At 31.7% G+C, this 24190-nt stretch overlaps 2 protein-coding genes and 1 pseudogene across 2 annotated transcripts; 2 read left to right on the top strand and 1 right to left on the bottom strand.

Moving 5' to 3' along the window:
• The first annotated feature begins 3766 nt into the window (after window positions 1–3766).
• On the top strand, window positions 3767–4171 carry LOC108336581 (class I heat shock protein-like; annotated as a pseudogene).
• A 2435-nt stretch (window positions 4172–6606) lies between these two features.
• Window positions 6607–9485, bottom strand: LOC108337474 (uncharacterized). The gene is made up of 3 exons (XM_017574006.2): window positions 8964–9485; window positions 8313–8678; window positions 6607–7409 (listed from the first exon to the last, which is right to left on the bottom strand). Exons 1-3 carry the CDS (start codon window positions 9243–9245, stop codon window positions 6768–6770), a joined length of 1290 nt encoding a protein of 429 aa, XP_017429495.1. The 5' UTR covers window positions 9246–9485; the 3' UTR covers window positions 6607–6767.
• Window positions 9486–13242: 3757 nt separating this feature from the next.
• LOC108337771 (probable sucrose-phosphate synthase) lies at window positions 13243–14175 on the top strand. Its single transcript, XM_052879845.1, has 3 exons — window positions 13243–13351; window positions 13608–13796; window positions 13899–14175. The coding sequence occupies exons 1-3, from the start codon at window positions 13316–13318 to the stop codon at window positions 13944–13946; spliced, it is 273 nt and encodes a 90-aa protein (XP_052735805.1). The 5' UTR covers window positions 13243–13315; the 3' UTR covers window positions 13947–14175.
• Window positions 14176–24190: the final 10015 nt, after the last annotated feature.

Below are 24190 nucleotides of genomic sequence, written 5' to 3'. Positions count from 1 at the left end.
ATTTTAAAAGCATACACAGTCATGAGTATGCATAATTATTGGTTTTTAAAAGATCAACTACTGAAAATAGAAAAATGATTAATTTTAAAATATTTTATACAAATTTTATAATTAATAATTAAATTAGCCAATTTTTTAAATAGTACCCAAAATATAATATTTTTTAAAAATAAATTAAGACTAAACTCACGTATTAAAAGAGATTAAAGTACCCAAAATTAATCACGTATGTTAATTATCATATCAAATAATACTCCTAAATTCAAACCGTTTAATCAGAATAATTGAAGAGCAGACATGTGAAATGACGTGATCGACCAATGATAAATCTACGGCTCTGCCTCATCCCATTTATACATTTAATTCATATTTGAGTTTGCAATCATTTATTTAAATTATACTAAACCAATTTACTCAATTCGTATTAACAAAAAAATATATACTTCAAGGGCCTGAACCTAGTTCCCGTTTAATGTAACATATGTACACAAATTTAATTTTACTAAAAATATATTTTACTTTTATTTCTTATATTCTTAAAAAAATAATATATTTTTATCGATATTTAAATATCTTTTATCCTTCCATGCAATACAAATTGACATGTTTGATAGATTTGCCTTATAAAAATTGTTAGAAAAATCGAATTAATAATTTTTGTAATTGAACGATTCATACTATTAATGTATACAAAAGAAACTGATATTATTTAATCATTGCGAATAAAGTTTTTAAAATTTTAAAAAATATATAATTAATGCAACTATGATTACATTTGCAAAAAAAAATATGACAATATTCAATATAACCACAATATTCAATATAACCACAATATTCAATATTCAATATATAATTGAACGATTCATACTATTAAAATACTAAAATAAATTAACTAACCATTGTCAACTAATCACGGTTAACTAACCATGGTTAATAAACAGTGATTAACTAACCATGGTTAACAAATCGTGATTAACTAATAATGGTTAACTAATTGTGATTAACTAACAATGGTTAACTAATTGCGATTAACTAACTAATCGCGGTTAACTAATTGTGGTAAGCTAAAAATGGTTAACTAATCACAGTTAACTAACCATGGTTAACTAACCACAGTTAACTAACCATGGTTAACTAACTACGATTTAACTAACTGCGATTTAACTAACCGCGATTAACTAACTATGGTTAACTAATTGAGGTTAACTAATCATGGTTAACTAACCAACCATGGTTAATTAACCAACTATGGTTAAATAACCAACCATGATTAACTAAACCCTAGATCCTAGACCCTAGACCCTAGATCCTAGACCCTAGACCCTAGATCCTAGACCCTAGACCCTAGACCCTAGACCCTAGACCCTACACCCTACACCCTACACCCTACACCCTACACCCTACACCCTACACCCTACACCCTACACCCTACACCCTACACCCTACACCCTACACCCTACACCCTACACCCTACACCCTACACCCTACACCCTACACCCTACACCCTACACCCTACACCCTACACCCTACACCCTACACCCTACACCCTACACCCTACACCCTAAACCCTAATTGGCAACAAAACGGATTGAGGTTAAGGTAACACTAGAAGAGAACATGTACTATGCTTTAATTGAGGTTAAGGTTGAATTCAAGTTTGGGGGAAGAAAATATCATAACAAGAAAGGGATTGATAAAAAGGGTGCTTGAACTGAAAAAGAAGGTTGAGTTGTGAAAGGAAATGGTATGGAATGAGTGATATATATTAGTATTTGATGATTGCTTTGGGAATTGAAGCATGTACTGATGTTCTCTATTTAAAGTGGTGACTTTGAATCCAAGAAAAACCATGATTTTTTTTTTCTATCCAAGTCAAGCCATAACCTAAAAAGACCTTTTGACTTAACCAATGGTGTGTGAATTAAATGAAATGCAAAAGCTAATGAAGTTCTATGACAACTCGACTGTCATGTGAGGACAAACACTTGAGTGGTGAGTAATGCTACATGTTGATCTGGTTGCTCATATTATATGCATAGGTGATTTTATGAGTGATGCACCATGTCATACTTGTTTGAAATCTTTAGGAATGCATGTGATTTTTCTGACGTGCAAAGTCATTTTATCAAAATGTCAAATGTTTGTTGTGATGTTTATTTTCTTTTGTGATTTCATGAGGGCATGAAATAGTTCAAGTTTGGAGAAGTTGATAAGTGTGAAAAAGAGTTGTTTTTACACTTATATTTGAGCTCAATCTTGTAATTATTCATGTTGTTCCTCATTGCAAAGTTATAAAAGGAAGTAGAAAGTTGTGTAAACATTGTACAGGAAAGGTTACATTATTTGGACTATTGTCAGTTAATTCTCGCTAAGCGCAAGCCGTAATTTGCACAATCATAAGGAAGACTTTCGCACAATGCACCAGCATTATGCGTTGAGCGAATGTCATCAGTTGAAGAACAACAATTAAGAAATTCGCTCAACGCATACACAGCGAATTAATTAAATGATGTTGGCTTAAAAGACATGAGAGAAAGACAAAAACTATCTTCTAACATAACTAAGCACGAAAAATACTGGAGAACTTGAGGAGACGATCAGGAAACACTTCAAGACATCAAGACTTCGTTTTCAGCAAGGAATTGTTGTAAAGAGTATGTTCTAGATGTCTAGGAGAGGCTAGTTTTTTCTGTTCATTAGAATTTGTTGTATGACTTTACATTAATGTAATTTTCTTGTGTAATATATGTCTGTGCTCTTGTGTTTTTCTTGACTTGCTTAAGATTATACAAAAGTATAATTTTCTTTAAACGTTCTTTTTTTTACTGGAAAGTATTTTTGGAACATAAACGTAAGAAAATCAACTAAAAGTAACTACACTAGGAATAACTTATGTGCTTCTGATCATTCTTAACATCTGAAGTTAATGCAAGTTATTTGTTGAATAATTAAGAAATTAATCATTTAATTGATAATTTTAGAACTTGCTTTAAGAAATTAAATCAAGATACATTGATGTGAATGCTTGAATATAGAACGCATGTTGTTCAGGATGTTACTGTAATGTAGTTTAAGACCAATTACAATGATCTTTTATCCAATTTTACATTCTTAAATTTTTACGTTGTTAATTTTATGCCATTTTCCAAAATTGAAATCAAATGTTATCATCAGTAAATTGATTTTGATAAACAAGCTTGATTAAATAACGTAACTCAAATTTCCTTGGAAGAACGATACTTTAAACTTATTTCACTGTATTACTTGAATGAATTGGTATATTTGCCAAAAAATTATCAACTCTAAACCTAACTATAACCATAATCCTAAGAATAACTCTCACTCTAACCCTGATACTAACCTCGACCCCAACCATAAATGTAACCTCAACCCAGACTCAAACCTTAATCTTAACCCTTACTTCAACCCTTACACTAACACTAATCTAGAGGTTTAATAAAAAAATTCGCTGCTTGCTGGTAAGAGGTTATTGGCAACAACTTGAGTAATTTAGAGTTAATTTTCTCACAAACGACATGACAATCTATTTTGATGTGTTTGGTGCGCTCGTGGAAAACTTGGTTTAAAGCTATATCGATTGCTAGAGAGCCATTGAGATATTGAAGGATTCGTTGAGCAAGTTGTCATGTGTAGCGGTTGGTAAGAAAAACATGGGCTAACCTAACGCATAATTTCCTATATAAATGTTCCTCAGTTTATTCTCTGTAGAAGAAAGAAAGTGGGGCTGAAAATCCTGTAAATAGCCATGGCTCTCATCCCAAACGTCTTTGGTGGTTGACGAAACTACGCGTACGATCCTTTGTCTCAGCACTCGCGTGGACTGGAAAGAGAATGCAAAGGCCACGTGTTCATCGTGGACCTTCCCGGGTGGACTTTCCCGGGTTGAAGAAGGAGGAGGTGAAGGTGGAAGTGGAAGAAGGGAGTGTGCTGCAGATTAGTGGAGAGAGAAGCAGAGAGGAGGAAAGAGAAGGATGATAAGTGGCACTGCGTTGAGAGAAGCTCTGGGAAGTTCGTGAGGAGGTTCAGGCTTCCCGAGAATGCAAAAATTGAAGAGATCAAGGCCGGTATGGAAAATGGGGTGCTTACTGTTACTGTACCTAAAGAGGAAGAGAAGAAACCTCAGATGAAGTCAATTCAAACCTCTGACTAGATATCTCTTTCTTCTATATTCTATCCTGTGTTTTCTTTGTATCATCATGCATTACAGTTATGTAAAGTTCTAATCTTGTGGTTCTCAAGTTTCTTGTTACATGTTTCAATAAATGTTAGCTCAAGTCACTTATGCTAGCCTCTGTTTATCTTTTATTGCAATATATATATATATATATATATATATTAATTAGTGATCTAACACTAATTTTTATAGATGAGTGATAACATTTACAATCTTTCACATTTGGAAATATAGCTAGTAAGTTGGATTGTGTTTTCTCTTAGAGTGTTTTTCTATTGATGAAACTAAAACAATATAGTACTTGTGAGAACCAAAAGTGATTTGTGTATTCACTTGTAATAAATTGATTCTATCTCCTTGAGGAAAAATTGCATATAATATGATATAGTATGAGAGTTTGAATGAAGTAATATAAAATATTTTATGTTATTAGCTTTGTTGTTCACACAGTTTAGTTCAAGGACAAATATCTCGGACAAATTTTCTTGGAACTGGAGGATGCGGTGGTCCTAGAGAATTTATGGGATTTAAATTAGATAATTTTTTTATTTTTTATTTATAAACCATGTCATTAATAAATAGTAAAACATAAAATTAAATGTAATAAAAATAAAAAAGTTATTGAAATATTATTTTTCTTCCTTTGCCATCTTATTAATTTACAATTTCTATTCATCTTTTACTATTTTCCATGTTCTTTTCTATTTTAAAAAAAGAGAAAAAAAAGTTAAATATAAATTCATTATTTTTCATCTCTCTTGGTTCATTTATCTCATATATTTTTAATATTTTTAACTGGGTTTAATTATCATATATTTTCATTTTAGTAATTATGTATCTCTTTTTAATAATTATATCTCTGTCATGATTTATTTATGTGTTTTTTTAATCATTTTTAATTGTGACTTGATAGATTTTCTTTTTAGTAATCATATCTTAATATTTAATCAAATTATGATGATTTATATTTTTTCGTCTTGAACGTTTTCTTTATAGATATATTTATGAAAAATAAAAGAATAGATTTATTTCTTAAAAGTTCTTAGATAGATATTTTTATGAAAAATAAAAGAATAGTTTCATTTGTGATACAAAGTTATTTTTATGAAAAATGAAAGAATAGATTCATTTGTGATACAAAGTTTCCTATGAAAAAGGAAATAAGTATATTATTTTGATTTTCAAAATTCAATTTCTTCACTACTTTTTCTTAAGCATGATATTAATTACTTCTTAATCACGATTCAATTATTTACTTTTAGTGTATTATTGACAATTATTAAATATATAAATTTTATGTGTATTATTTTGAGATTATTTACTTTTATTGTATTATTAACAATTATTAAATGTATAAATTTATGTATATTTTTTTGACTCTCAAAAAATAGGTTAAAATCTGTTATTGATTTAGTCTAATTATATGCGAAGAGTTTAAGATCTACTTAATCTCTTTTTAGTAATTTATTTTGAAGAAAATTGTTAAAATATTTTAATAAAGTAAATAATATATATATATATATATATGAACATAAAAAAATAAATTAAGAAGGACAAACAATAAAAGAAAATCAAATATAATTTAAAATTCTAAACTAAAATTTCAACTATAAAGATTTTGTAAAATACACATCTAAAATAAATAAATTTATTAAGAAGTAGTACGAAGTGATTTTCTCATTATATTTATATATTTTAAATTATAAGAATAATTGACAATTGTACACAGTACATCAAGAAAATCTAAAAAATACTAATGGGCACCAGTGCTTATGTATTTTAGAAATTATGACATAATTATAATATAAAATAAATTAAAAATTGGAAAAAAAGTTATGTAAATACTTAAATTAGAAAAAAAGTTAAAACAAATAATGTATATATAAGACACATTTAAGCACTCGGAAAAGAACATCTCCATTAATGGAGATGATGTGAGATGGTTACTATTTTGGGCAGAAAAAGAGTCTTGAATCGATTAAGCAAATCTAAAAGACCAAAATTATATCCAGCATCTTCAATTTATTACATTTTTTCTTCATTTGTTATTTTCTTTTTTCTTTATCAATGACGGCATTTCTTGTCCAATATTCTTTTTTTTCTTATTCTTGCATTTTGTTGTTTCATTTTGTTTTTCATCCTTTGAACTATGAACCCAACAGAAAGAAAAAAATATTGTGTTTATTGGTTTATTAAATGAGTAAAGAGAAATAAAACGAAAAAAGATGAAATAAACTATTTCTCCTTTCTTTTTCTGATTTTGTTTTTGCTATTTATTCATTTATTCCATTTTATTGTTTTAGCTTCTATTTTTATTTTATTTCTGGTTCACGTAGACATCAACATGGGTATTACTGTAATTTAGTATATATAAATATGCAAATAAATAGTTGTTCATTTGACAACCAGTATTACTCAAATATTTAATATTAGACTGAACAATGTTTTAGTTTTTTAGAAATGATTTTAGTCTCATACTCATGTTATTTGACATACACTATATATATTTCCTACAAGCATGACCAAGCCCCACAAATCAAATGGTGTGGTCTTACAAAATGGAAGGTACTGATTACATGTCTTCTTCATCACCATCACTTTCACTACCACTTGAATCATCCACATTAACAGCAGCTACTTTGGAAACACTAATCTTAAAAGAAGCAGATTGAATCTTGTAAGGTAACTTTGTATTGCTTGCAGCCATCCTACAATCTTCCACCACTTTTTCTTCCTCTTTCTTCAAATCACTGGGTGGTAGGAAGCAATCAATGGACAACCCTTTGATGTTAAAATCCACTTCTTCAATCTTCCAAACCTCTTTTACTCTGGTTTTGGAATGGCTCTCTGGGCCTTCACCAAACCTAGACAGTGTCACCCAAGTTTTTCCTGCATGTGCTATGTTAATTCCATCCACAGTTTTGTAGTCTTGTATTAGAGACTCCATGTTGGTTTCCCAGAATATAGCATCATTTGCTGTGGTTTTGAGTTTCAGCAAGTGAGAGTCCTCTAATTGGACCAAAAGACCTGTTCTTTGGCTGAAGTAGCCCCACACAGTGTGACGTATAATCTCTACGTTGCTGCTACTTCTTGTTTGAAGTGTATTGGAATCTGCTTCAAGTTTCAATATGAAACATTCTTCGTTATTCACTGTCTTCTCTCCAATGCATATGGAGTTGTTGAACAAATTGGCTGTGGACCTTGGATCAAGACCCTGTTTAAAGGCATTAACTGTCAAAAACTTGCAGAATAGATGACAGTGTTTCTACAAATTCATAACCAAAGTGTGGAAATAAACATGAGGTAATGTGAAAATGGTACGTCAATCCTTAGCCTAAAGAATTGATTGATAAGACTTAAGAAGCATGGGAAAATGGTACGTCAATCATGCCTATTGATAATGCATATGATGCTTATTGTTAGTCATACTTGATGTCTTGGTAATAGCCAGAAGATGTTTAAATGCGAGTACGTGTTGAAAGGCTTGGAAGGACTTGACAAAAATGGATAAACCAGTTGTCATGCACTGAAGAATGAAGATAGATATTGTTGACTTCTAGAATGAGGTAGATATTGTTAACTGTCAAATTGAAGGAGTATTATACTTTTGGGTTCAGACTATATAAGGAAGAAATTTCTTTGCATTAAATTGTTGACTTTTGTTAATAAATGTAGACACCATTGCATTCTGGGAGGGCTAAGTTATCAATTTCTGTGAAAAGCAATGAGGAAAGTAATTTGACTTTTCTGAGAAAAAGTTCTGGTGTTCTTTTTTGAAAGGGAAGCACTTGATTTTGGGTGACTAAGCTTTGGTTAGGCAGCGTTTGAAAACATATTCAAACTAGCTTTTCTGCTGCAGGGAGCTAAACCTTTATTCTAATTGCTAGAGAAAAAAAACAGCATGTGAAGTGGGAATGCAACGTATTTGGGAACACATTCAATTCAGATTCACGCTTGAGTGACTCAGGAAATCAAGTTTAATACAATCAAAGACGAAACAAGTATTACTGCAAGAACACGGTTTAGAATATAACATATCAAAACATAATCATGATTAAGAACTCAAATTAAAGAGGAAAAAACTGAAAAAGAAAAGGATAATTTAAAGTGAAATTACCTGAAGTAAACGCCTGAGTGGTCTTGGTGGGCCACGAGAAGCATGAGAATGGTGCCATGGTGTTTGCCTCCATGCCACTTTCCCATCACTCCCGGCACTGATTTTGTACCCAGAAACAACCAGCTCCAAACACCACAGTTCTGGCTTCTTCTGCCACACAACAAACCCTCCCACTTCCCCTTTCTTCTGCATCTTCTTCACTTTCACCATCTTCTTCTTACTCACACATTCTTCACTTCCTGAAAACTCTGTTGTCCCTACCCTCACCTCCCCCACAGCGTACATGCTTTCCACCCAATTCAAAGCACTCTCTCCTCCCACAGCCGCCACGTACTGTTTCACTATGTATTTCGCCATCGAAGCCTCCTTCACGACACACAATGAAAGATTCAAACTTTAGATACATATACACTACTAAGAAAAAAACTTATTATAGTTCTTCTTCAGATGCTTTCTGGGGTTGCTTTTCAGCATAGAGAATTCGAGTTTCATATCAGTAATCGACATATAGTACTGGTAATAGTAAATTTTTGCATTAAAAGATAACATCGATTACTGAAGTGAAACTCTAAATTGAAAAACAGTATCAAAAACATCTAAGAACTGCGTGGAAAACAGAGAGAATGCTGTCTTGGTAACTAGTATACTAACAATGTTATGGGATTTAATGGTGATGGGTTGGTCGTGAGAAGTGACAGGGAGAGGGATCAATGGTGCTCCAACAACACCAAGCAAGAGCTGGATATCAGTATTTTGGTCCCCAAAGAGTGATGATGATGTAGAAGATTCAACGTTTGGCTTCATCCATGACTTCATGTTATGCCAAGCTCTGCTGGTTCCGCTTTTGATGGTGAAAATCTCTTCTGGGATGGGAACCTCGAGCACGGTTTGGAGTCCATCCTCGCGAGCAAGATTGGGACAGAGTTTCTTCATAGCAGAGAGAGAGATATAGGAAGCAGAAATCAAAGAGATGAGTGAAGAAAATGTGGTTTGATTTTGATGAGCATGAAATGAAGAAAATGTTTATGGGTTGAGATGGCTTATGAGATGAGAAAGTGACGAAAGAGAAGAGAAAAGAGAGGGTTGGAGTCTTGAACGGAAAGGGAGAAGGAAATAGTTATACGAGTGTTGTTGAGTATTGAGTATGTTACTTTGGAAAAAGATTAACAACCAAACTATGGGGACCCTCACTCGTCTATCTCGTCGTGTTCGCACGCCTCTCGTACTTTTCTTAATAACTTAAGGTTTCCCTTTAAAATTAATGTACATGTTTCAATAATTTTAAGGTTTTCATCTCAACTTATTTTATTTTTTTCCAAAGGGAACATGCTAAGTTAGGTTGTCCCTGCTTATCTTTATTTACTCTGCCACAAAATCAAAGCCCAAATCCTCATAAAAGTCCTCCGGTTCATACCTTCTTATAGTCTTTCCAAACGCCAAATTGTAAGAATTTATTGCATCACTTTTTAGCTAAATTATTAACCAAAATCTGTCCAATGTATTTAATTACATGTCTTTTCAAAGGAGGATCAACAAAATTCCGTATTAAAATTATATAGTTTATTATTGTTGTTTTTAAGTAAAAAACGTAAATGGAAATTCAATGATGTAAGAATCTGGTGTTCTTTCTCTTTCACATAGTAATATTATTGATTAATCAAGTAGATTAAAATTGACATTGTATGAAATGTGGTTGTGAGGAGGTGAAACATGTATATACTTAGTGTGGCCGCTACACAATTGGGGTAGTTTCTCTTGAGACACACACATACACAATAAGTGAATTTGATTAAGGGGTTAAAATAAAAGTGAAAATGAAGAAAAGAAAAAGAGAAAGTGATGAGTGAAGTTGCAATTGGACAAGGACGAGGTCGAAAGAGAGTAATAACCCCACAATTCAAACTCTGTTACCTCCCAGAATGGCATGAATACCTTTATACAAGCTTTGTCTTTTTTTAACTAATAATTGGTAACTGGTTAAAAGGATAAGATGATGGTTATTGAAGATACGATACCTTTTAAGTTGAGATAATGTCGGGGCAACACATGATGCATGCGAAGAACATAAAGATGTGAATGTTAGATATGGAAGATGCGACCAACATTCTAAAATTGTAATTGTAATTGAGAATGGTAGCCCATGGCCCTGCCAATTGGTGGTTGCTGGTTATAGGTTAGGCTCACATGAATTTGTTCATGTCTCCGGCGAACAGGGCCACATGAGCTGTGGTCGGATCCTATCTCTGATTATTGGTCACAAGAACCTGTTAAGCGACAAAACACATCTTGTCGTTTCTCAATTCTGAATCATTTCACTCACGTTCATGAAAAATGCTGCACCAATTAACTATATACCATGTTGTTACAACTATCAAGAGCTTTATTATTTATGAAATGTTTTTGTGTATGAGTTTTATATAATTAAGAACAAAACTGGTTCTGCAATATATCACAATTAGTTTAAGTGGATATTCATGATAATGATTTTTGTTTGATATCATATTGTATTGATATGTACTGAAAGGGGCTTGCTTTAGGTTGCGTTTGGAGTGAATAGTTTCTCAAGGAGGCAGAAAGAAGTAAAAGTTGTAATATATTGACGTTGTTTGAGATATTTTTAATTGAGTGTTTATTTTTTATACATTAGTATTCAATTATTTCTATATTTTTTAATTGATTTACTATTGTTTATTCTTTTTTTTAACCAGATGATATGATTTTTACTCATTTGTTTTTATATCCTGTAATTAATATAAAATAATATTATATTTAATATAAATGAATGGTTTTTATTGTTTTTATTGAGAAAGTGTTGGGTAATTTGAAACCATCATTCACACCTATATTAATCAATCAGGTGATTATATGAAATTATGAGAAAGTATTAACAGTTTATTATTTACCACAATTTTAATAAAATATTTAAAATAAATTATTGTTAATATTATTTTATATTAATTATTAAATATCATAAGATGGAAGAAATTATTAATCATACACTTAATAAGATAACAATTAAATAGTGGAGGCTTAAAATATTACACACACACACACATATATATATATATATATATATATATATATATATGTGTATACATGTGTGTGTGCGCGCAAAATAATAAACAAATTTAATAAAAAATAATTAAATTACAAATTAAGACAATAAAACTGTGAGTAAAATTAGATTTGGTTTCATTTCAGAGTCAAATTTTGTAAATAGAAAAGATTCTACTGAGAGCAATTAATATGTTAATCATCCACACTAATTAATATTATAGTAAATCTAAAAATATCTGGAGGTAATTTTGCTTGAGAAATAACTGGATATTAATTATTTCAAACACAACCTTAACTGCAGTGTAAAAACTTTTAAAATGGGTATTTTAAGTAAAACAAAAAAAGGTAAGTATTTCTATATTTCAAAAGAATTAGCATTTGGGTAGGAAAAAGGAGCAAATGCTGAAGAAAGTGTTTCATTCTGAAAAGGAAATTCATTTTTCTCACAACAGAAGTTCTATTTATTTTTATCAAAATTACAACCAGGCTTCCATGTTATTACTTATTATAACACTTCAGTGTTTTTCTACCTTTTAATTAATTAATATAATTAATCACATTGCTTATCATCGGCCTTTTAGCAACAATAAGTAATTAACTAATATATATATATATAATATACTAAAATCAAAAGAAAATGGATGTATTTATATTAATTTATATGTAAAATAATTTGGAGGCCAAGACTCCTGCCACTAACTCTGGTCATCCAACTCAAGTTTGGTCATGCCATTTATAATTTGTTTCATTGAGACTAAGTAATGAGTTAACTGAAAATATTAATATTCTCTAATAACAATTTATTTCAAACCACAAAGGTTTAATTTTTAACTCACATGAACCCGGACCTAAAAATCTACAAATGCCTACATAAAAAATCATTGTTAATTTTTTTAAGTAAAAAATATCTTTAAAAAATAAGAGTTAAAAAAAAACTTGAGAAGAACTTTTATACAAATAAAAAAAAAAGAGAAGCTAATTTGCTCTGGATTTGATTATTTATAATACAATTTAGTTTAAATGGTTAACATTAAGTATGATGGTTTACCAGAACTTAAAAATAAATCACAAAAGAAACAAAACATATATTTCTAGAAATAACAAAAACAAAAAAAAAAATCCCAAAACTCAAACATTACTACTATCTTCATTTGTAAAAAAGATAATAATATTAACAAGTTATTATGTTAATCTGCAATCAGAGATGACTATGAACGACCATAAGCTAAAATGTATTACATAGTTTAATAATGACATTTTATATTTAATTTGTAAGAATAAATGTATTTATACTTATTATTGCGCTTATTATATTGTGGTAAAGTATATTTACTTATATAAATTTATGATATTCATAATATTAATAAATTGGACGTATAAATAATTAATTGATGTGAAATATGTGTAACATTTAAAACAATAAAAATAAATAATTTTTTTTATAATACTTTCTAATTTTTACAAATATTATTATAATACTCTGGATATATATATATATATATATATATCTCGTAGTTTTCATATAATTATTAAGGAAACTTACAATATCCAAACCTTGATTGAAACTTGCTTCGATGGAATGAAGGGTGTTTTTCCAAACTGAAATTATTACAGTTAAAGAAAAATCAAAATTTGAAAACTATACTTAGACTTGGGCCAACAGTCAGAAAGGGAAGAAGCTCTACATTGTACTCGTGAGGTAGGTGTCCTTCACCTCTATCTTTTTGCTTTTGTTTTTATTGTAATGAATGTGTAATTGAATCGAGCTCTGGTGATAAGTAGATTGATATTGAAGTTAGACTGTTTGTTTCTTTATTCTGCTGTGCAGAGTGTAATATGTGTATTCGCTGATTAGATTAAGCTATGATTGGTTTGATTTCGTTATTTGATTTTAACAAGAAGGGGCATATGTGTGCAGAATTCATGGCCTAATACGAGGTGAGAATATGGAGCTAGGACGTGATTCTGATACCGGTGGTCAGGTAGCGCTTTCATTTTTATTTGTTTTTTAATTTCTTCGAAATGCTGATTTTAATTTATATACAAAATAGACTTATTTAAAACAACTCGTTTCAGCTTTTGATAGAAAGTTTATTCCAACTTTTTTTAGTTTTCTTTTTCTGCCAGTGTTCAGGGAAAAACTTATCCAAAAAGGATCTTTGTCTTCCTTTTGTTTTTTCACACTGCCAGTACGTGCAAACTAAAATATTTCCATCTGTCTTTGTTTCTGCTGAATAGGTTAAGTATGTGGTGGAACTAGCGAGGGCATTGGGGTCTATGCCAGGAGTTTATCGGGTTGATTTGCTAACTAGACAAGTGGCGGCTCCGGATGTAGACTGGAGTTATGCGGAGCCAACAGAAATGTTGACACCAAGAGACGCGGATGATTATGGAGATGACATGGGAGAGAGTAGTGGTTCTTATATTGTTCGTTTTCCATTTGGTCCGAGAGATAAATATATTCCGAAAGAACTTCTCTGGCCATACATTCCTGAATTTGTTGACGGAGCACTTAACCACATTATACAGATGTCCAAATCTCTTGGGGAACAGATTGGCAGCGGGCATGCTATCTGACCAGTCGCCATCCATGGACATTATGCAGATGCAGGTGACTTTGCTGCTCTTTTAGCTGGCGCCTTAAATGTTCCTATGCTTTTTACTGGGCACTCGCTTGGCCGTGATAAGTTGGAACAACTTCTGAAGCAAGGTCGACTATCGAGAGATGAAATAAATGCAACTTACTAGAAATTTATGGTTTATTATGTGTATTTTTCTGGTTGGTATATATATATATATATATATATTTTAGTGCATTGGGTTTTATGATGTTTAGACCTGGATGTGCTTAGGTGTTTGGAAAACTTATATAAGGATCATCTTTAAATAACATAATGTTGATGCGGAATTAATATATACTTGAATATGTTGGATGAAATATGATGTACGGTAAATGGTTTCGAGATTCTTGAAAAGTCATTATGTGTGAATTGATGCTAGGATAAAATTTGTGGTTGTTATGTATGATTGAAAATATATGATTTCTGGAAATACCCATCTCATGTCATTACCGAAGGCCTTTGGCCCTCGGTAATTACCGAAGGGCAAAAGCCGTCGGTAATAGTTAGCGACAAGGAATTTACCGACGGCTCGATACCCGTCGGTAGGCCGTCTGTAAATGTCTTTTTCCGATGGCTTTTAGCTGTTTCCGAGGGATTATGGCCTTCGGTAATGCCCTTTTTTTTGTAGTGTATGTTATCTATTATATAATTAGTTATTATATTTCCTTTTTTATGTACAAAATGTTTATGATATATATATTTATTTATATATATATATATATAATTAGTTTTTTTAAGGACGACTGTGACATCTCAAAATATATAGCAATGTATATATATGTAGAATGCATCAATTATAATAATAGAAAGCAGTTAAGAGTACACAATATATAGGATTAAGGAGTACAGTTATCCAAGTCTGGCTGGAAAGTTTTAAAACTTAAGTACAAGTTCATAATTCTCCAAAATACAGATCATGATAAAATGAAGGCTATAAGTCTTTCAAAATAAAGAGCTATTTAAATTAAGAGCTAGTAGAAATCCTAAGCACTAGGGGTTGGGTCTTCCTCAACTTCCAAAGCTTGCTCCAAAGTTACATCATCACCTACTGCTCACATCCAAAGGATTGGATGATCATCGCAAGGGGGAAAGCAAACACATGCAACACATACAAATGCAAGGGTGAGCTAGGTCTCAAACAATCATACAATTCATTTTCAATCAATCTAGCATTTCCCAGAATATCCATACACACATAAACACCTTAGTCATCATAAACATAAGCATTTATTTCATAAAACTCATCAAGACAGCATCATATCATGTTAAGACTCCTAGACACGTCCGGACATAGAATGTATGTAGAGCTGGGGCGGGTTGTGCACTTGTGATGGCCCCTACTGCTTTGCAAAGCCATTGCCGACGGGTTCCACCCGACCATACACAAGGCTAGTCCGTTACCGCGGAATAGACCTTCAGTGATAACGCCTACCCTAGGACCTCACACTACTCCCACCACACGCATCAATCCTCTCTAAGTGAGAATGAAAGACCGTTGGAGTGTTAGGGCTAACCCCCCATATGGAAGCCTCTCACATTCATTCAATACACTAACTGATCCCATCGAGAGATCTTAATTTCATATTCAATCCGACCACTTTAAATCACATGATATTCCTCTTAGATCAATAATGTACCTCATAAACCATTTTGATTCATCAAACATAAAATTTCATAGTCATTCAAGTGCATTCTTACTATATTGTCTCATACCAAACCCATACACCATCATACAACATCAACCATGTCATAAAAACAACTCATACATTACATACTTTCACAAAACCATCACTTATTAACACAAATTTCTTTAGGACTTTTAATTATCAATACTTAAGTAATTCAAACAGCTTGGAGACCCTCACCAATGGCTCCGAAAGGGTCAAAAACCCCCAGAACGAACTAAAGAACGTCCAAAATGGACGTTCAGAACTCCCAAAACGTCAAAAACATAAAAACACTCAATCTGCCACATATAATTCGCACAGCGCACCACCCTTGGTGCGCTGAGCGAATTTCCCTGACTGGGAAGTTTTTTTCAGCTAAAATTCGCATAGCACACCACACTTGATGCGCTGGGCAAATTTTCCTAACAAAGGGACATCTAAAATTCGCATAGCGCACCAAGTTCGTTATTCGAATTAATTTAGCCTTTTCTCAAGCAACCCCAATCGCACGGCGCCCGGATTCGCTATGCGAATCACCAAACAGAGAGCAACCCTTTCTAGCCATTCGCACAGCGCACCAACTCGCTGTGCGAATGATCAAACAGAGAGCACCTCTCTATACGAGGACTCGCTATGCGAAAACATTCGCTTAACGAGTCTGCATAATCTGCAGAACGTAAGTTTTGGTAAATTATGCAACTCACACACCCCTTACCATTTCTAATCATTTTTCCCAACTTCTAACACCTCTAATTTATATTTTATACTTAATTAAACTTGTCTAGATGATCTAAAACCTTCCTACTACCATTCTAAAGTAATTACAACTCAAATTCAACTCTAAAACGCCAATTTCCACCACTTAGGGACCCAAATTCGATTCAACCATTTTGCACCTGTTTTGATCAGTTTGATGACTCTAACAAGTCACAAATAACCTCCTTATATTGTCCCAACAGACTACAAGAGCCCTAGACCCTTAACTCTCAAATTCACTATCTCACTTCCTCTCAAAGTGACCTAAGAACTATATAAGCTCCAAATTTCCTATCCAACCAAGGTTATACAGACTTCACACTTCACTCACTTCCAATTGATTCCAAACCCATCCAAATCAATTCCAAACATCACAACACAGTTTCATAACATATGAACAATACGTACCATTTCATACCCTCAAAACTTAACATATAATCCAAACAGTAGAATATTACAGATTTCATCACACATGCACACCATACAATAAAATCAAAGAATGTCCAGCTCCCCTTACCTTAAAGTTGAACAACACAGCTCACACACGTCTACAGTACCTTGCACTATGAAAATGACTCAACAGGACCCTACGATTCACCATTCAGTGATCAAGAACGGTTCTCAAAACCTAATTTGAGATAGAAAGTGAAGGAAGAACCACTAACACTACAAGAAATATGTTTATTATCGAAGGATTAATACCGACGGTCTTTTATCCTTCGGTAAGCAGTGACAGTACCGAAGGAATACGGCCTTCGGTAAAAGGTTCAATTGAGTGAAATGAGAATTTGGGATTTCGCTATCTCATTCTCCCAAATTCAGTATTGTGAAATCTTCTCCCTCCCAAAACCTCTCGACCCTAATCTCAACGGTGGCCATTTTTTCGCAATTCCCGCTTCTTCCCGCTTCTCTCTTCTCCCCTCGCCGCCGCACACCGTCTCCCTCCTCTTCGCCAAACCCCAACATCACCCCTCCCTTCTCTACGCCATAAACCTTGCACTTTTTCTCTAGTTTCCAAATCTCACTTTGCCACTGTTATTCCCCAATTCGTTGTCGGTGTCATGTTCCCCTACCTCCATTTTTGTTCAATCACAGTGTGTTCTGGAGTTCCCCAACTTTCACTAACTCTTGCTATCGAGAGGCCCATCGTTGTGGTCTTCCCTTTCCTATGTGCTTGCGGTTTCCTAGGGTTTGTGTTTTGTTGTTGGTGGAGGTACAAGGGTTTCCTGGTTCGTGGTTATGGTTTGTGGTTGGTGGAGGTATGACAATTTCATGGCTTGTAGAGGGTTCGTGGTCATGGATGTTGGTGTGAGGAGGCCATTGTCGCAAGGAGGGGCTCCCTAGTGCGTTGACTAAGGTCGAGGGTTCGTGCAGTGTTGAGCTTCGATGATTAAGCCATCTTCTTCTGCGTAAAATACCAAGTTAGTGTTAATTAGTTTACCATTTTGCATATGACATGTGAATCCAATGTGATGTGTTTGTTAATTCTGTGATTGCTTCTGGTAATTGGAGAATTGAGGTAAAACCAAGATGAATGCAAACTTACTTTAATTGTTGCTTGTTGTCCTATAATGTTTGATTAAATATGTCAATTTGGAAAACTATTTAAGCCTAAAGTCACAAGTCAGTGGTGGAAAATTGTTTAATGTCAAGTTCGACAAGTTTGTTACGGAATTAGGAATCTGTCCACTTAGTTGACCTTGGTATAGATCAAGGCCTTCTAAACTCCTTAATGTCCACATTTGTTGAGGGATGGAACAATTGAAAAAATTTGAAGAAGGATTCAAAATATTTATTATGGACGTGTTACCAATTTGTAGTGGAATGTACCCATATAAGGAGTTGTTATAGATATTTAGGATAATTAAGTTAGGGAAAGCTGAGAATTTGAGGGTGTTAAAGGTACCTATGAGACCATAATTTACATGATGTGTGTTGGAGATGGACTTGGAATTGTTACAATGAATTCCTTCCCATTTGCATGGTGTAAAAGAACACATGCCATTTAATGAATATTCATATAGTGCAAAATATTCAGAGCAAAGTGAAATATATAAAAAGAAAAACCAAATACTTGAATTGCATAATATTAAGAAAGCTAGTTGAATCCTTCAACAAAAATATCATTGTTTGAGTCACTGTTAAAGAATTAAAAATCTAGAGAGTAGGTGTCCTATTTCATTGTGTGTGCCTGTTCCAGTTTTATTCTTTGTCTTGGCCGGATTGTATATGTCTTTCTTGATTGTTAGCTTTGCTTTGAGTCATATTTTTTTTCCTATTTAGGAGTTTTCTAGAAAACATTTCTGAAATGGCATAGCTAAGAGTCTTTTACATCTCCATGTTTGTATGCTGATTTGAGTTTGATCACCATAGGATTTAAGTGTGTGAACTTTACTTATATGTTCTGTGTCCATAGAGGCATTACCCCATTCCAATTGTCCTTTTAATCAAACACACTTTCCTCTTTCAATACTGCTTGGTCGAGACTTAAATTTCACCTCTGCATACTGTAAAAAAATTTTCAAATCAACTTCAATGTTGTGTGCAATTGTATGAGGTCTGGCCGAAAATCAATTACTGTCTCTAGCGTGTTTGATAATTCATTTGAAGCCTTTTTTTCTCATTAAAAATACAAAATATATAGGTTTGAGGTTTGCCAAATTATTTCTAGCATTAATTAGATCTTACTCTTCATGTATGCCTAGCATGTTGGTGTGATTTGCTTCTTAGTTGTGTTAACTTTGTTTGGTGCTGTCTTCTTAATGTGCCACTATTTTTTACTCCTAATTCTTTGTTGTTTTGTCTTCTCTTAATCTTTAGATTGCTGCCAATTTTTTCTGTGACAAGTTTATTGCTTTCTAGGTTCTGTTTTTCACCATTTGTCTTGCAGATTTCTTCCATTTTTGGCTTCTAAAGTGTATGTTGTCTTGGCTTGGTTCTTTTATTGTGTTGAGGTTGGATTGTACATTTTTCCACTTGCTTTAGCCTTGACTTGGTGCTCTAGAATTGTTATTTGAGAGACACATTACTATTTTGAAAGAAGGGTGTATGTGAGGGAGTGATCTTGCCTTGATTCCATATAGCACCGTGAGTTTTGAGCCAATTTTTGCTGTTGTTTTGAGGGGACCAATGCTGCTGTATTAACATTCATTTTTCTGCTGTTCTAACATTTTTTTTGTGTGAGTTTTGCTGTTGTTTGCTTGTTTTAAAAATGTTTGCTTGTTTTGATGGCATCTATTTCTATTTTATTTATATCTTCATATTTATTATTATTTGCAACAAGCTGTTGCTTGATTTTGTCTGGGTTAGATTCATGTTAGGATTGGTTGTGTTTGCAATGCTTTAGGTTCAGGAAGCTGAGAACAAGCTTAATGTTCCTAATGTTGCAAAGGAACAACTGCATGATGTCAATTATTTTCTACTCTTCTCAAATAGTTATTTTTATTTTAAAATTTTGCTTGGAAATACAATTCCAGGGATTGCTTCGTTAAAGCACAAGTCAATATTAGTGCAGTATTAAACTTTATCTCATTCTTAATTAGGAAACAAAGGGTCATGAACCTAATGTTACTAGTAAGAGAGAGGTCCAAAACTACAGTCTTGTTGGTATACCAAAACTAATGCCTAGTTAAAAGCTTTTAATGAGGGTACATGTTTTTTGGAATTCCCATGAGGTAGTACTCATATTTCACATAGAGAGTAAAACTAAAAGCAGTGAAAATTTCTGCTAGCTGCATGTGTGATGTGGACTTGAAATCAATGAAAGAGACTCAAGGAATGTCTCTGGCCTTTTTGTGTTCACTTTTGGGGACTTAGGGACAGATACAGCAACGAGTAGGACACATGAAATTAAATCAACCACCTATATATCTCTCCCCATTTCAATCTTCTATATCATAACATAACATATTATGTGACCACAGTAGTTAACCATGGTTTGTAATATATACATCAGATAATGTTAGAGTATGTTTAGAAACTTGTTCAAATTTAAAAATAGATGAATCACGTGTAAGATATTAACATTATATACATTAATGGATGTCCTGTGGATTATTTGATGTGCATTGGATATTGATCATTGATTAGATCTTTGAGATGCACATTATGCTTGTTTGTATGTGTTTGAAAACTGTTATGCAGGTCTGGTTGTAATTGAATTTTGTTATACAGGTCTGGGTTGCACAACAAAAACCATTTTGTTGAAACCTGCCCTGCATATTACCGAAGGCTTTTGCCCTTCGGTAAATGCCCTCGTATGCCCATTACCGAAGGCTTTTGCCCTTCGGTAATTACCGAAGGCTTTTGGCCCTCGGTAATTACCGAAGGGCAAAAGCCCTCGGTAATGGTTAGCGACAAGGGATTTACCGAAGGATTTTTGGCCGTCGATAGGCCTTCGGTAAACACCCATTATCGACGGCTTTTGGCATTTTCCGAAGGCTTCTGGCCTTCGGTAATGCCATACTTTTTTGTAGTGTAATCACATGCAAAGTAGAATACTTGCGTGTTCACAGCCCTAGAAACCACAGAGAAAGAGAAGAACACTCACCAATTGAAACGAGAAAGTAATCGGTGATACTTGAAGCTCTCGGCGTCAGGAGTATCTAGGCACCACCTAATCGGACATGCAACGGCTGAATAAGAAGGAGTAGTAGAGAGAAGGAGGAGAAAATGAAGAACAAGTGGTCTAGAGAGAGATAAGGGCTGAGCTAATGAACCAGCTGCTGAAAAATTTACTTTTTAAGCTTAATGGGTTTTAAGAGTCTGGCTTCATTAATCCAGAGTACCTATCAGCTCTTGCCACCTATTTTCAGGTCCTCACAACGACATCTTGAGTTATTGTATTATTTTATATATTTTTTTAATATGATATCAATTTCATTCAAAATTTATTTTTATTCAGATTTGAATCCATTTTGAGACTCTTATTAAACTTTCTATAATTCTAGGTCACACAATTTAACAAATAATTCTTGATTAATGTTTCTATAATTCTACGTTACACAATTTAGCAAATAATTCTTGATTAATGTAGTGATAATAAAATGGCGTCTTTGGAAAAATAATGACTTAATTTTAGATGGTATAATTATCCTTGTATCCATATTTTTAATTTTTTTTTCTTGTGTTCTTCTATACAAATTTTAATAAAATTATACATTCCATGATTGTGTCATTTTATAAACATTAATTAGTATTAAATTGGTTTGATTAATATTTTTTAATGATTATGTAAGATGTGTTTATACTTAAAAAAAGTGTATACAGTAATTTAAAAAAAACACACTACCATAACAATAACAATATCAATAATAACAACAATAATAATAAATTAGGAAACAATGTGTGTTTTCACATTTTAGAATATATTGTTTTAATAAACCCGCAAAACAAGTAAATTCAAAGATAAAAAATCTGATAAATAAATAAATTGTATTTGAAAACAAAAAAATTTAAAACAGTGGTCATGATTTACTTTATTATTATTAAAATATATTTTACCTGTGCCGGATCAAACCTATTTTTATCTTAATTTTAACCTTCTTTTATATTATAATTTTTTCTTTTAAATTTAAACCTTTTCAACACACTCATTACATGAGTCAATAAAAAAAAAAATTCTAAATACGCTGTAGATCTTATGTCAAACTAAGCATACCTAAACCAACACTTAACCTTCAATACCCCGAAAACAATACCATACTAAAATTGATAAATTAAATTTTGTCAAAATAATTGTTAAAAGAATATAATTTATCAAAACAAAATTACATAATGAAAAAAAATATTAAGTAGCATGGAACGAATATTTATTTACGAAAAAAATGTTGAAACTCACATGAAAACTTAAACAATATTTTATAAATTAAAATTTGATTGAACCCTAAATATAATATTATACTAAACAGTACATATAGTAATATATTTATAAATGTTATGACTAAAGTAACATTAAAAAATTAAGCTATTTTAAAATGTATAACATTTAAAACTCATATATATATGAATGAAATATATATTTTTCTCATATATTGAAAAATATTGATAGTGGTAGAATTTCACAATAGCGTAATAGAATGATGAAAGGAAAAATAATAAAAAAGAAGTTGAGAAGTGTAGTAGTGAGTGAGGTGAGAAATGAATGAGCGTTAATTGCGGCGAGTTAGTGGCAGCAACTCGTGCATTCACTCAACAAATTTCTTTCCAATTTATTACTATTAATGATAGCATTCTAATTATGCTGCTTCAACACACCTTTATGTCATACACTCTATCATTTCATTCTTATCTTCTTTTTTTCTCCTAAACCTAATTTCTTTCTCATTACACCTTATATGTGTAAATTTGCAATTCCTATATTTAAGATAAGAAAAACCTTAAGACTTTATTATTATTATCAATTATTGCTATAATTTTTTCCAATAACAATTTATAATAAGTATAGTATTTAAAATAGTTATCATAAAAATTTATAAACTTACTTTTAATAAATGTTAAATTTTAGAAAAGAACAATATTTAAATATATAATTATATTAATTCTAGTTGTATTAATCTAATAAATTTGAAGTTGGAAGATTGAAACTTTGATGCGACAAAAAAAAGGTTTTAAATCATTTATTAGGTATTTATTTTCATATGTCTAATAATTTAACTTAATTTATAAGTTAAAATTTATTATACTTTACACAATTCTCTCTTAACCCACTAATTATTGTATAAAATTATTATTATTTCTTTTATTATAGAGATAAAATCCTAATCAATGATATATTGTAACAATTATTTTATTATGATTCAATGTTGGGATACAAAATTAATATATAGAAAATAAATCATAAGTTATACATAAAATATTACTATTTTAAATAAAAACACCATGTCAAAAGTAAATTCTTGAATGAATATATATATATATATATATATATATATATATTATTTGTATTAAATAATAAGCATAATATTAAATTATGTGCTTAAAAATATAAAAAATTTGATTTGAAAAAATATTTATTACTTTAATTATACTAATTAACATTTTTTATTTTGGGGAGTAAACTAACGACACTTAACAATAAAAGGTAAAAAAGTAAATGTTGAAAATGTCATAAATTTAAAGCTAAAATGTTTTTGTTGGGATTAGGAACATATTTAAATTAATATTAAAACAATACTTTTGTTGAATATGCTAAAAAACTTTATAATGATATTTGGAGCACTAGAGGAAATAAAACATTATATCATAAAATGATTAGTGATACAATATTAATGCAACAATCATTCAAGACATCATTATACACTATTATTGAAATAAAATTTTCTATTCAATGTATCGAATCTCACCTTTTAAAAATTCATTGTTCACCAATGTTCCTTTCTTAGTCCTACTAATTAAGATGAGAATAAAATCATTGTACGAATCTTGGAGGATAAAGTCTCAATCAAAATCTAATTTTCCCTTCTTTCTAAGTCTTTATCAATGCTAAACATAATTATTAATGCACAATTTTTTCATTCGAGGAACAATTCTTGTCTCTACTATAATCTAAATTTGGTTGAATTTACTTTAGTTGCCTATAAGCAATTTGATGCATGCTAAGGAAAGTGTACTTCTAAGAAATGACCAAGATCTTACAACACTCCTCTCATTCATTATCTATTGTTTTTTTTCCTAAATATTAGGAAAAATAATAGTAGTTCAATATAGTAACGGTTTTATGAGTATAATCACAAAAAAAAAAGTTAAACACGCATTTTAAAAAAAAAATTGGAAAAAT

Source organism: Vigna angularis, chromosome 7 (assembly GCF_016808095.1).
Source record: "Vigna angularis cultivar LongXiaoDou No.4 chromosome 7, ASM1680809v1, whole genome shotgun sequence".
In the NCBI taxonomy this organism is placed as follows: Eukaryota; Viridiplantae; Streptophyta; class Magnoliopsida; order Fabales; family Fabaceae; genus Vigna; species Vigna angularis.
Note: the sequence above shows the minus strand (reverse complement) of the source record. Positions and strands in the feature narration are given on the sequence as shown.

What these genes read in the sequence shown, in the direction of transcription:
- LOC108337474 (XM_017574006.2), bottom strand. Translation starts at nt 9,245, where the DNA reads ATGAAGAAACTCTGTCCCAATCTTGCTCGCGAGGATGGACTCCAAACC. An exon ending in CCATTAAATCCCATAACATT is followed by an intron (nt 8,679 to 8,963) that starts GTTAGTATACTA and finishes TGTGTCGTGAAG; the next exon opens with GAGGCTTCGATGGCGAAATA. An exon ending in CACTCAGGCGTTTACTTCAG is followed by an intron (nt 7,410 to 8,312) that starts GTAATTTCACTT and finishes GCCTTTAAACAG; the next exon opens with GGTCTTGATCCAAGGTCCAC.
- LOC108337771 (XM_052879845.1), top strand. Translation starts at nt 13,316, where the DNA reads ATGGAGCTAGGACGTGATTCTGATACCGGTGGTCAG. An exon ending in ATTCTGATACCGGTGGTCAG is followed by an intron (nt 13,352 to 13,607) that starts GTAGCGCTTTCA and finishes TCTGCTGAATAG; the next exon opens with GTTAAGTATGTGGTGGAACT. An exon ending in AGAGTAGTGGTTCTTATATT is followed by an intron (nt 13,797 to 13,898) that starts GTTCGTTTTCCA and finishes CACATTATACAG; the next exon opens with ATGTCCAAATCTCTTGGGGA.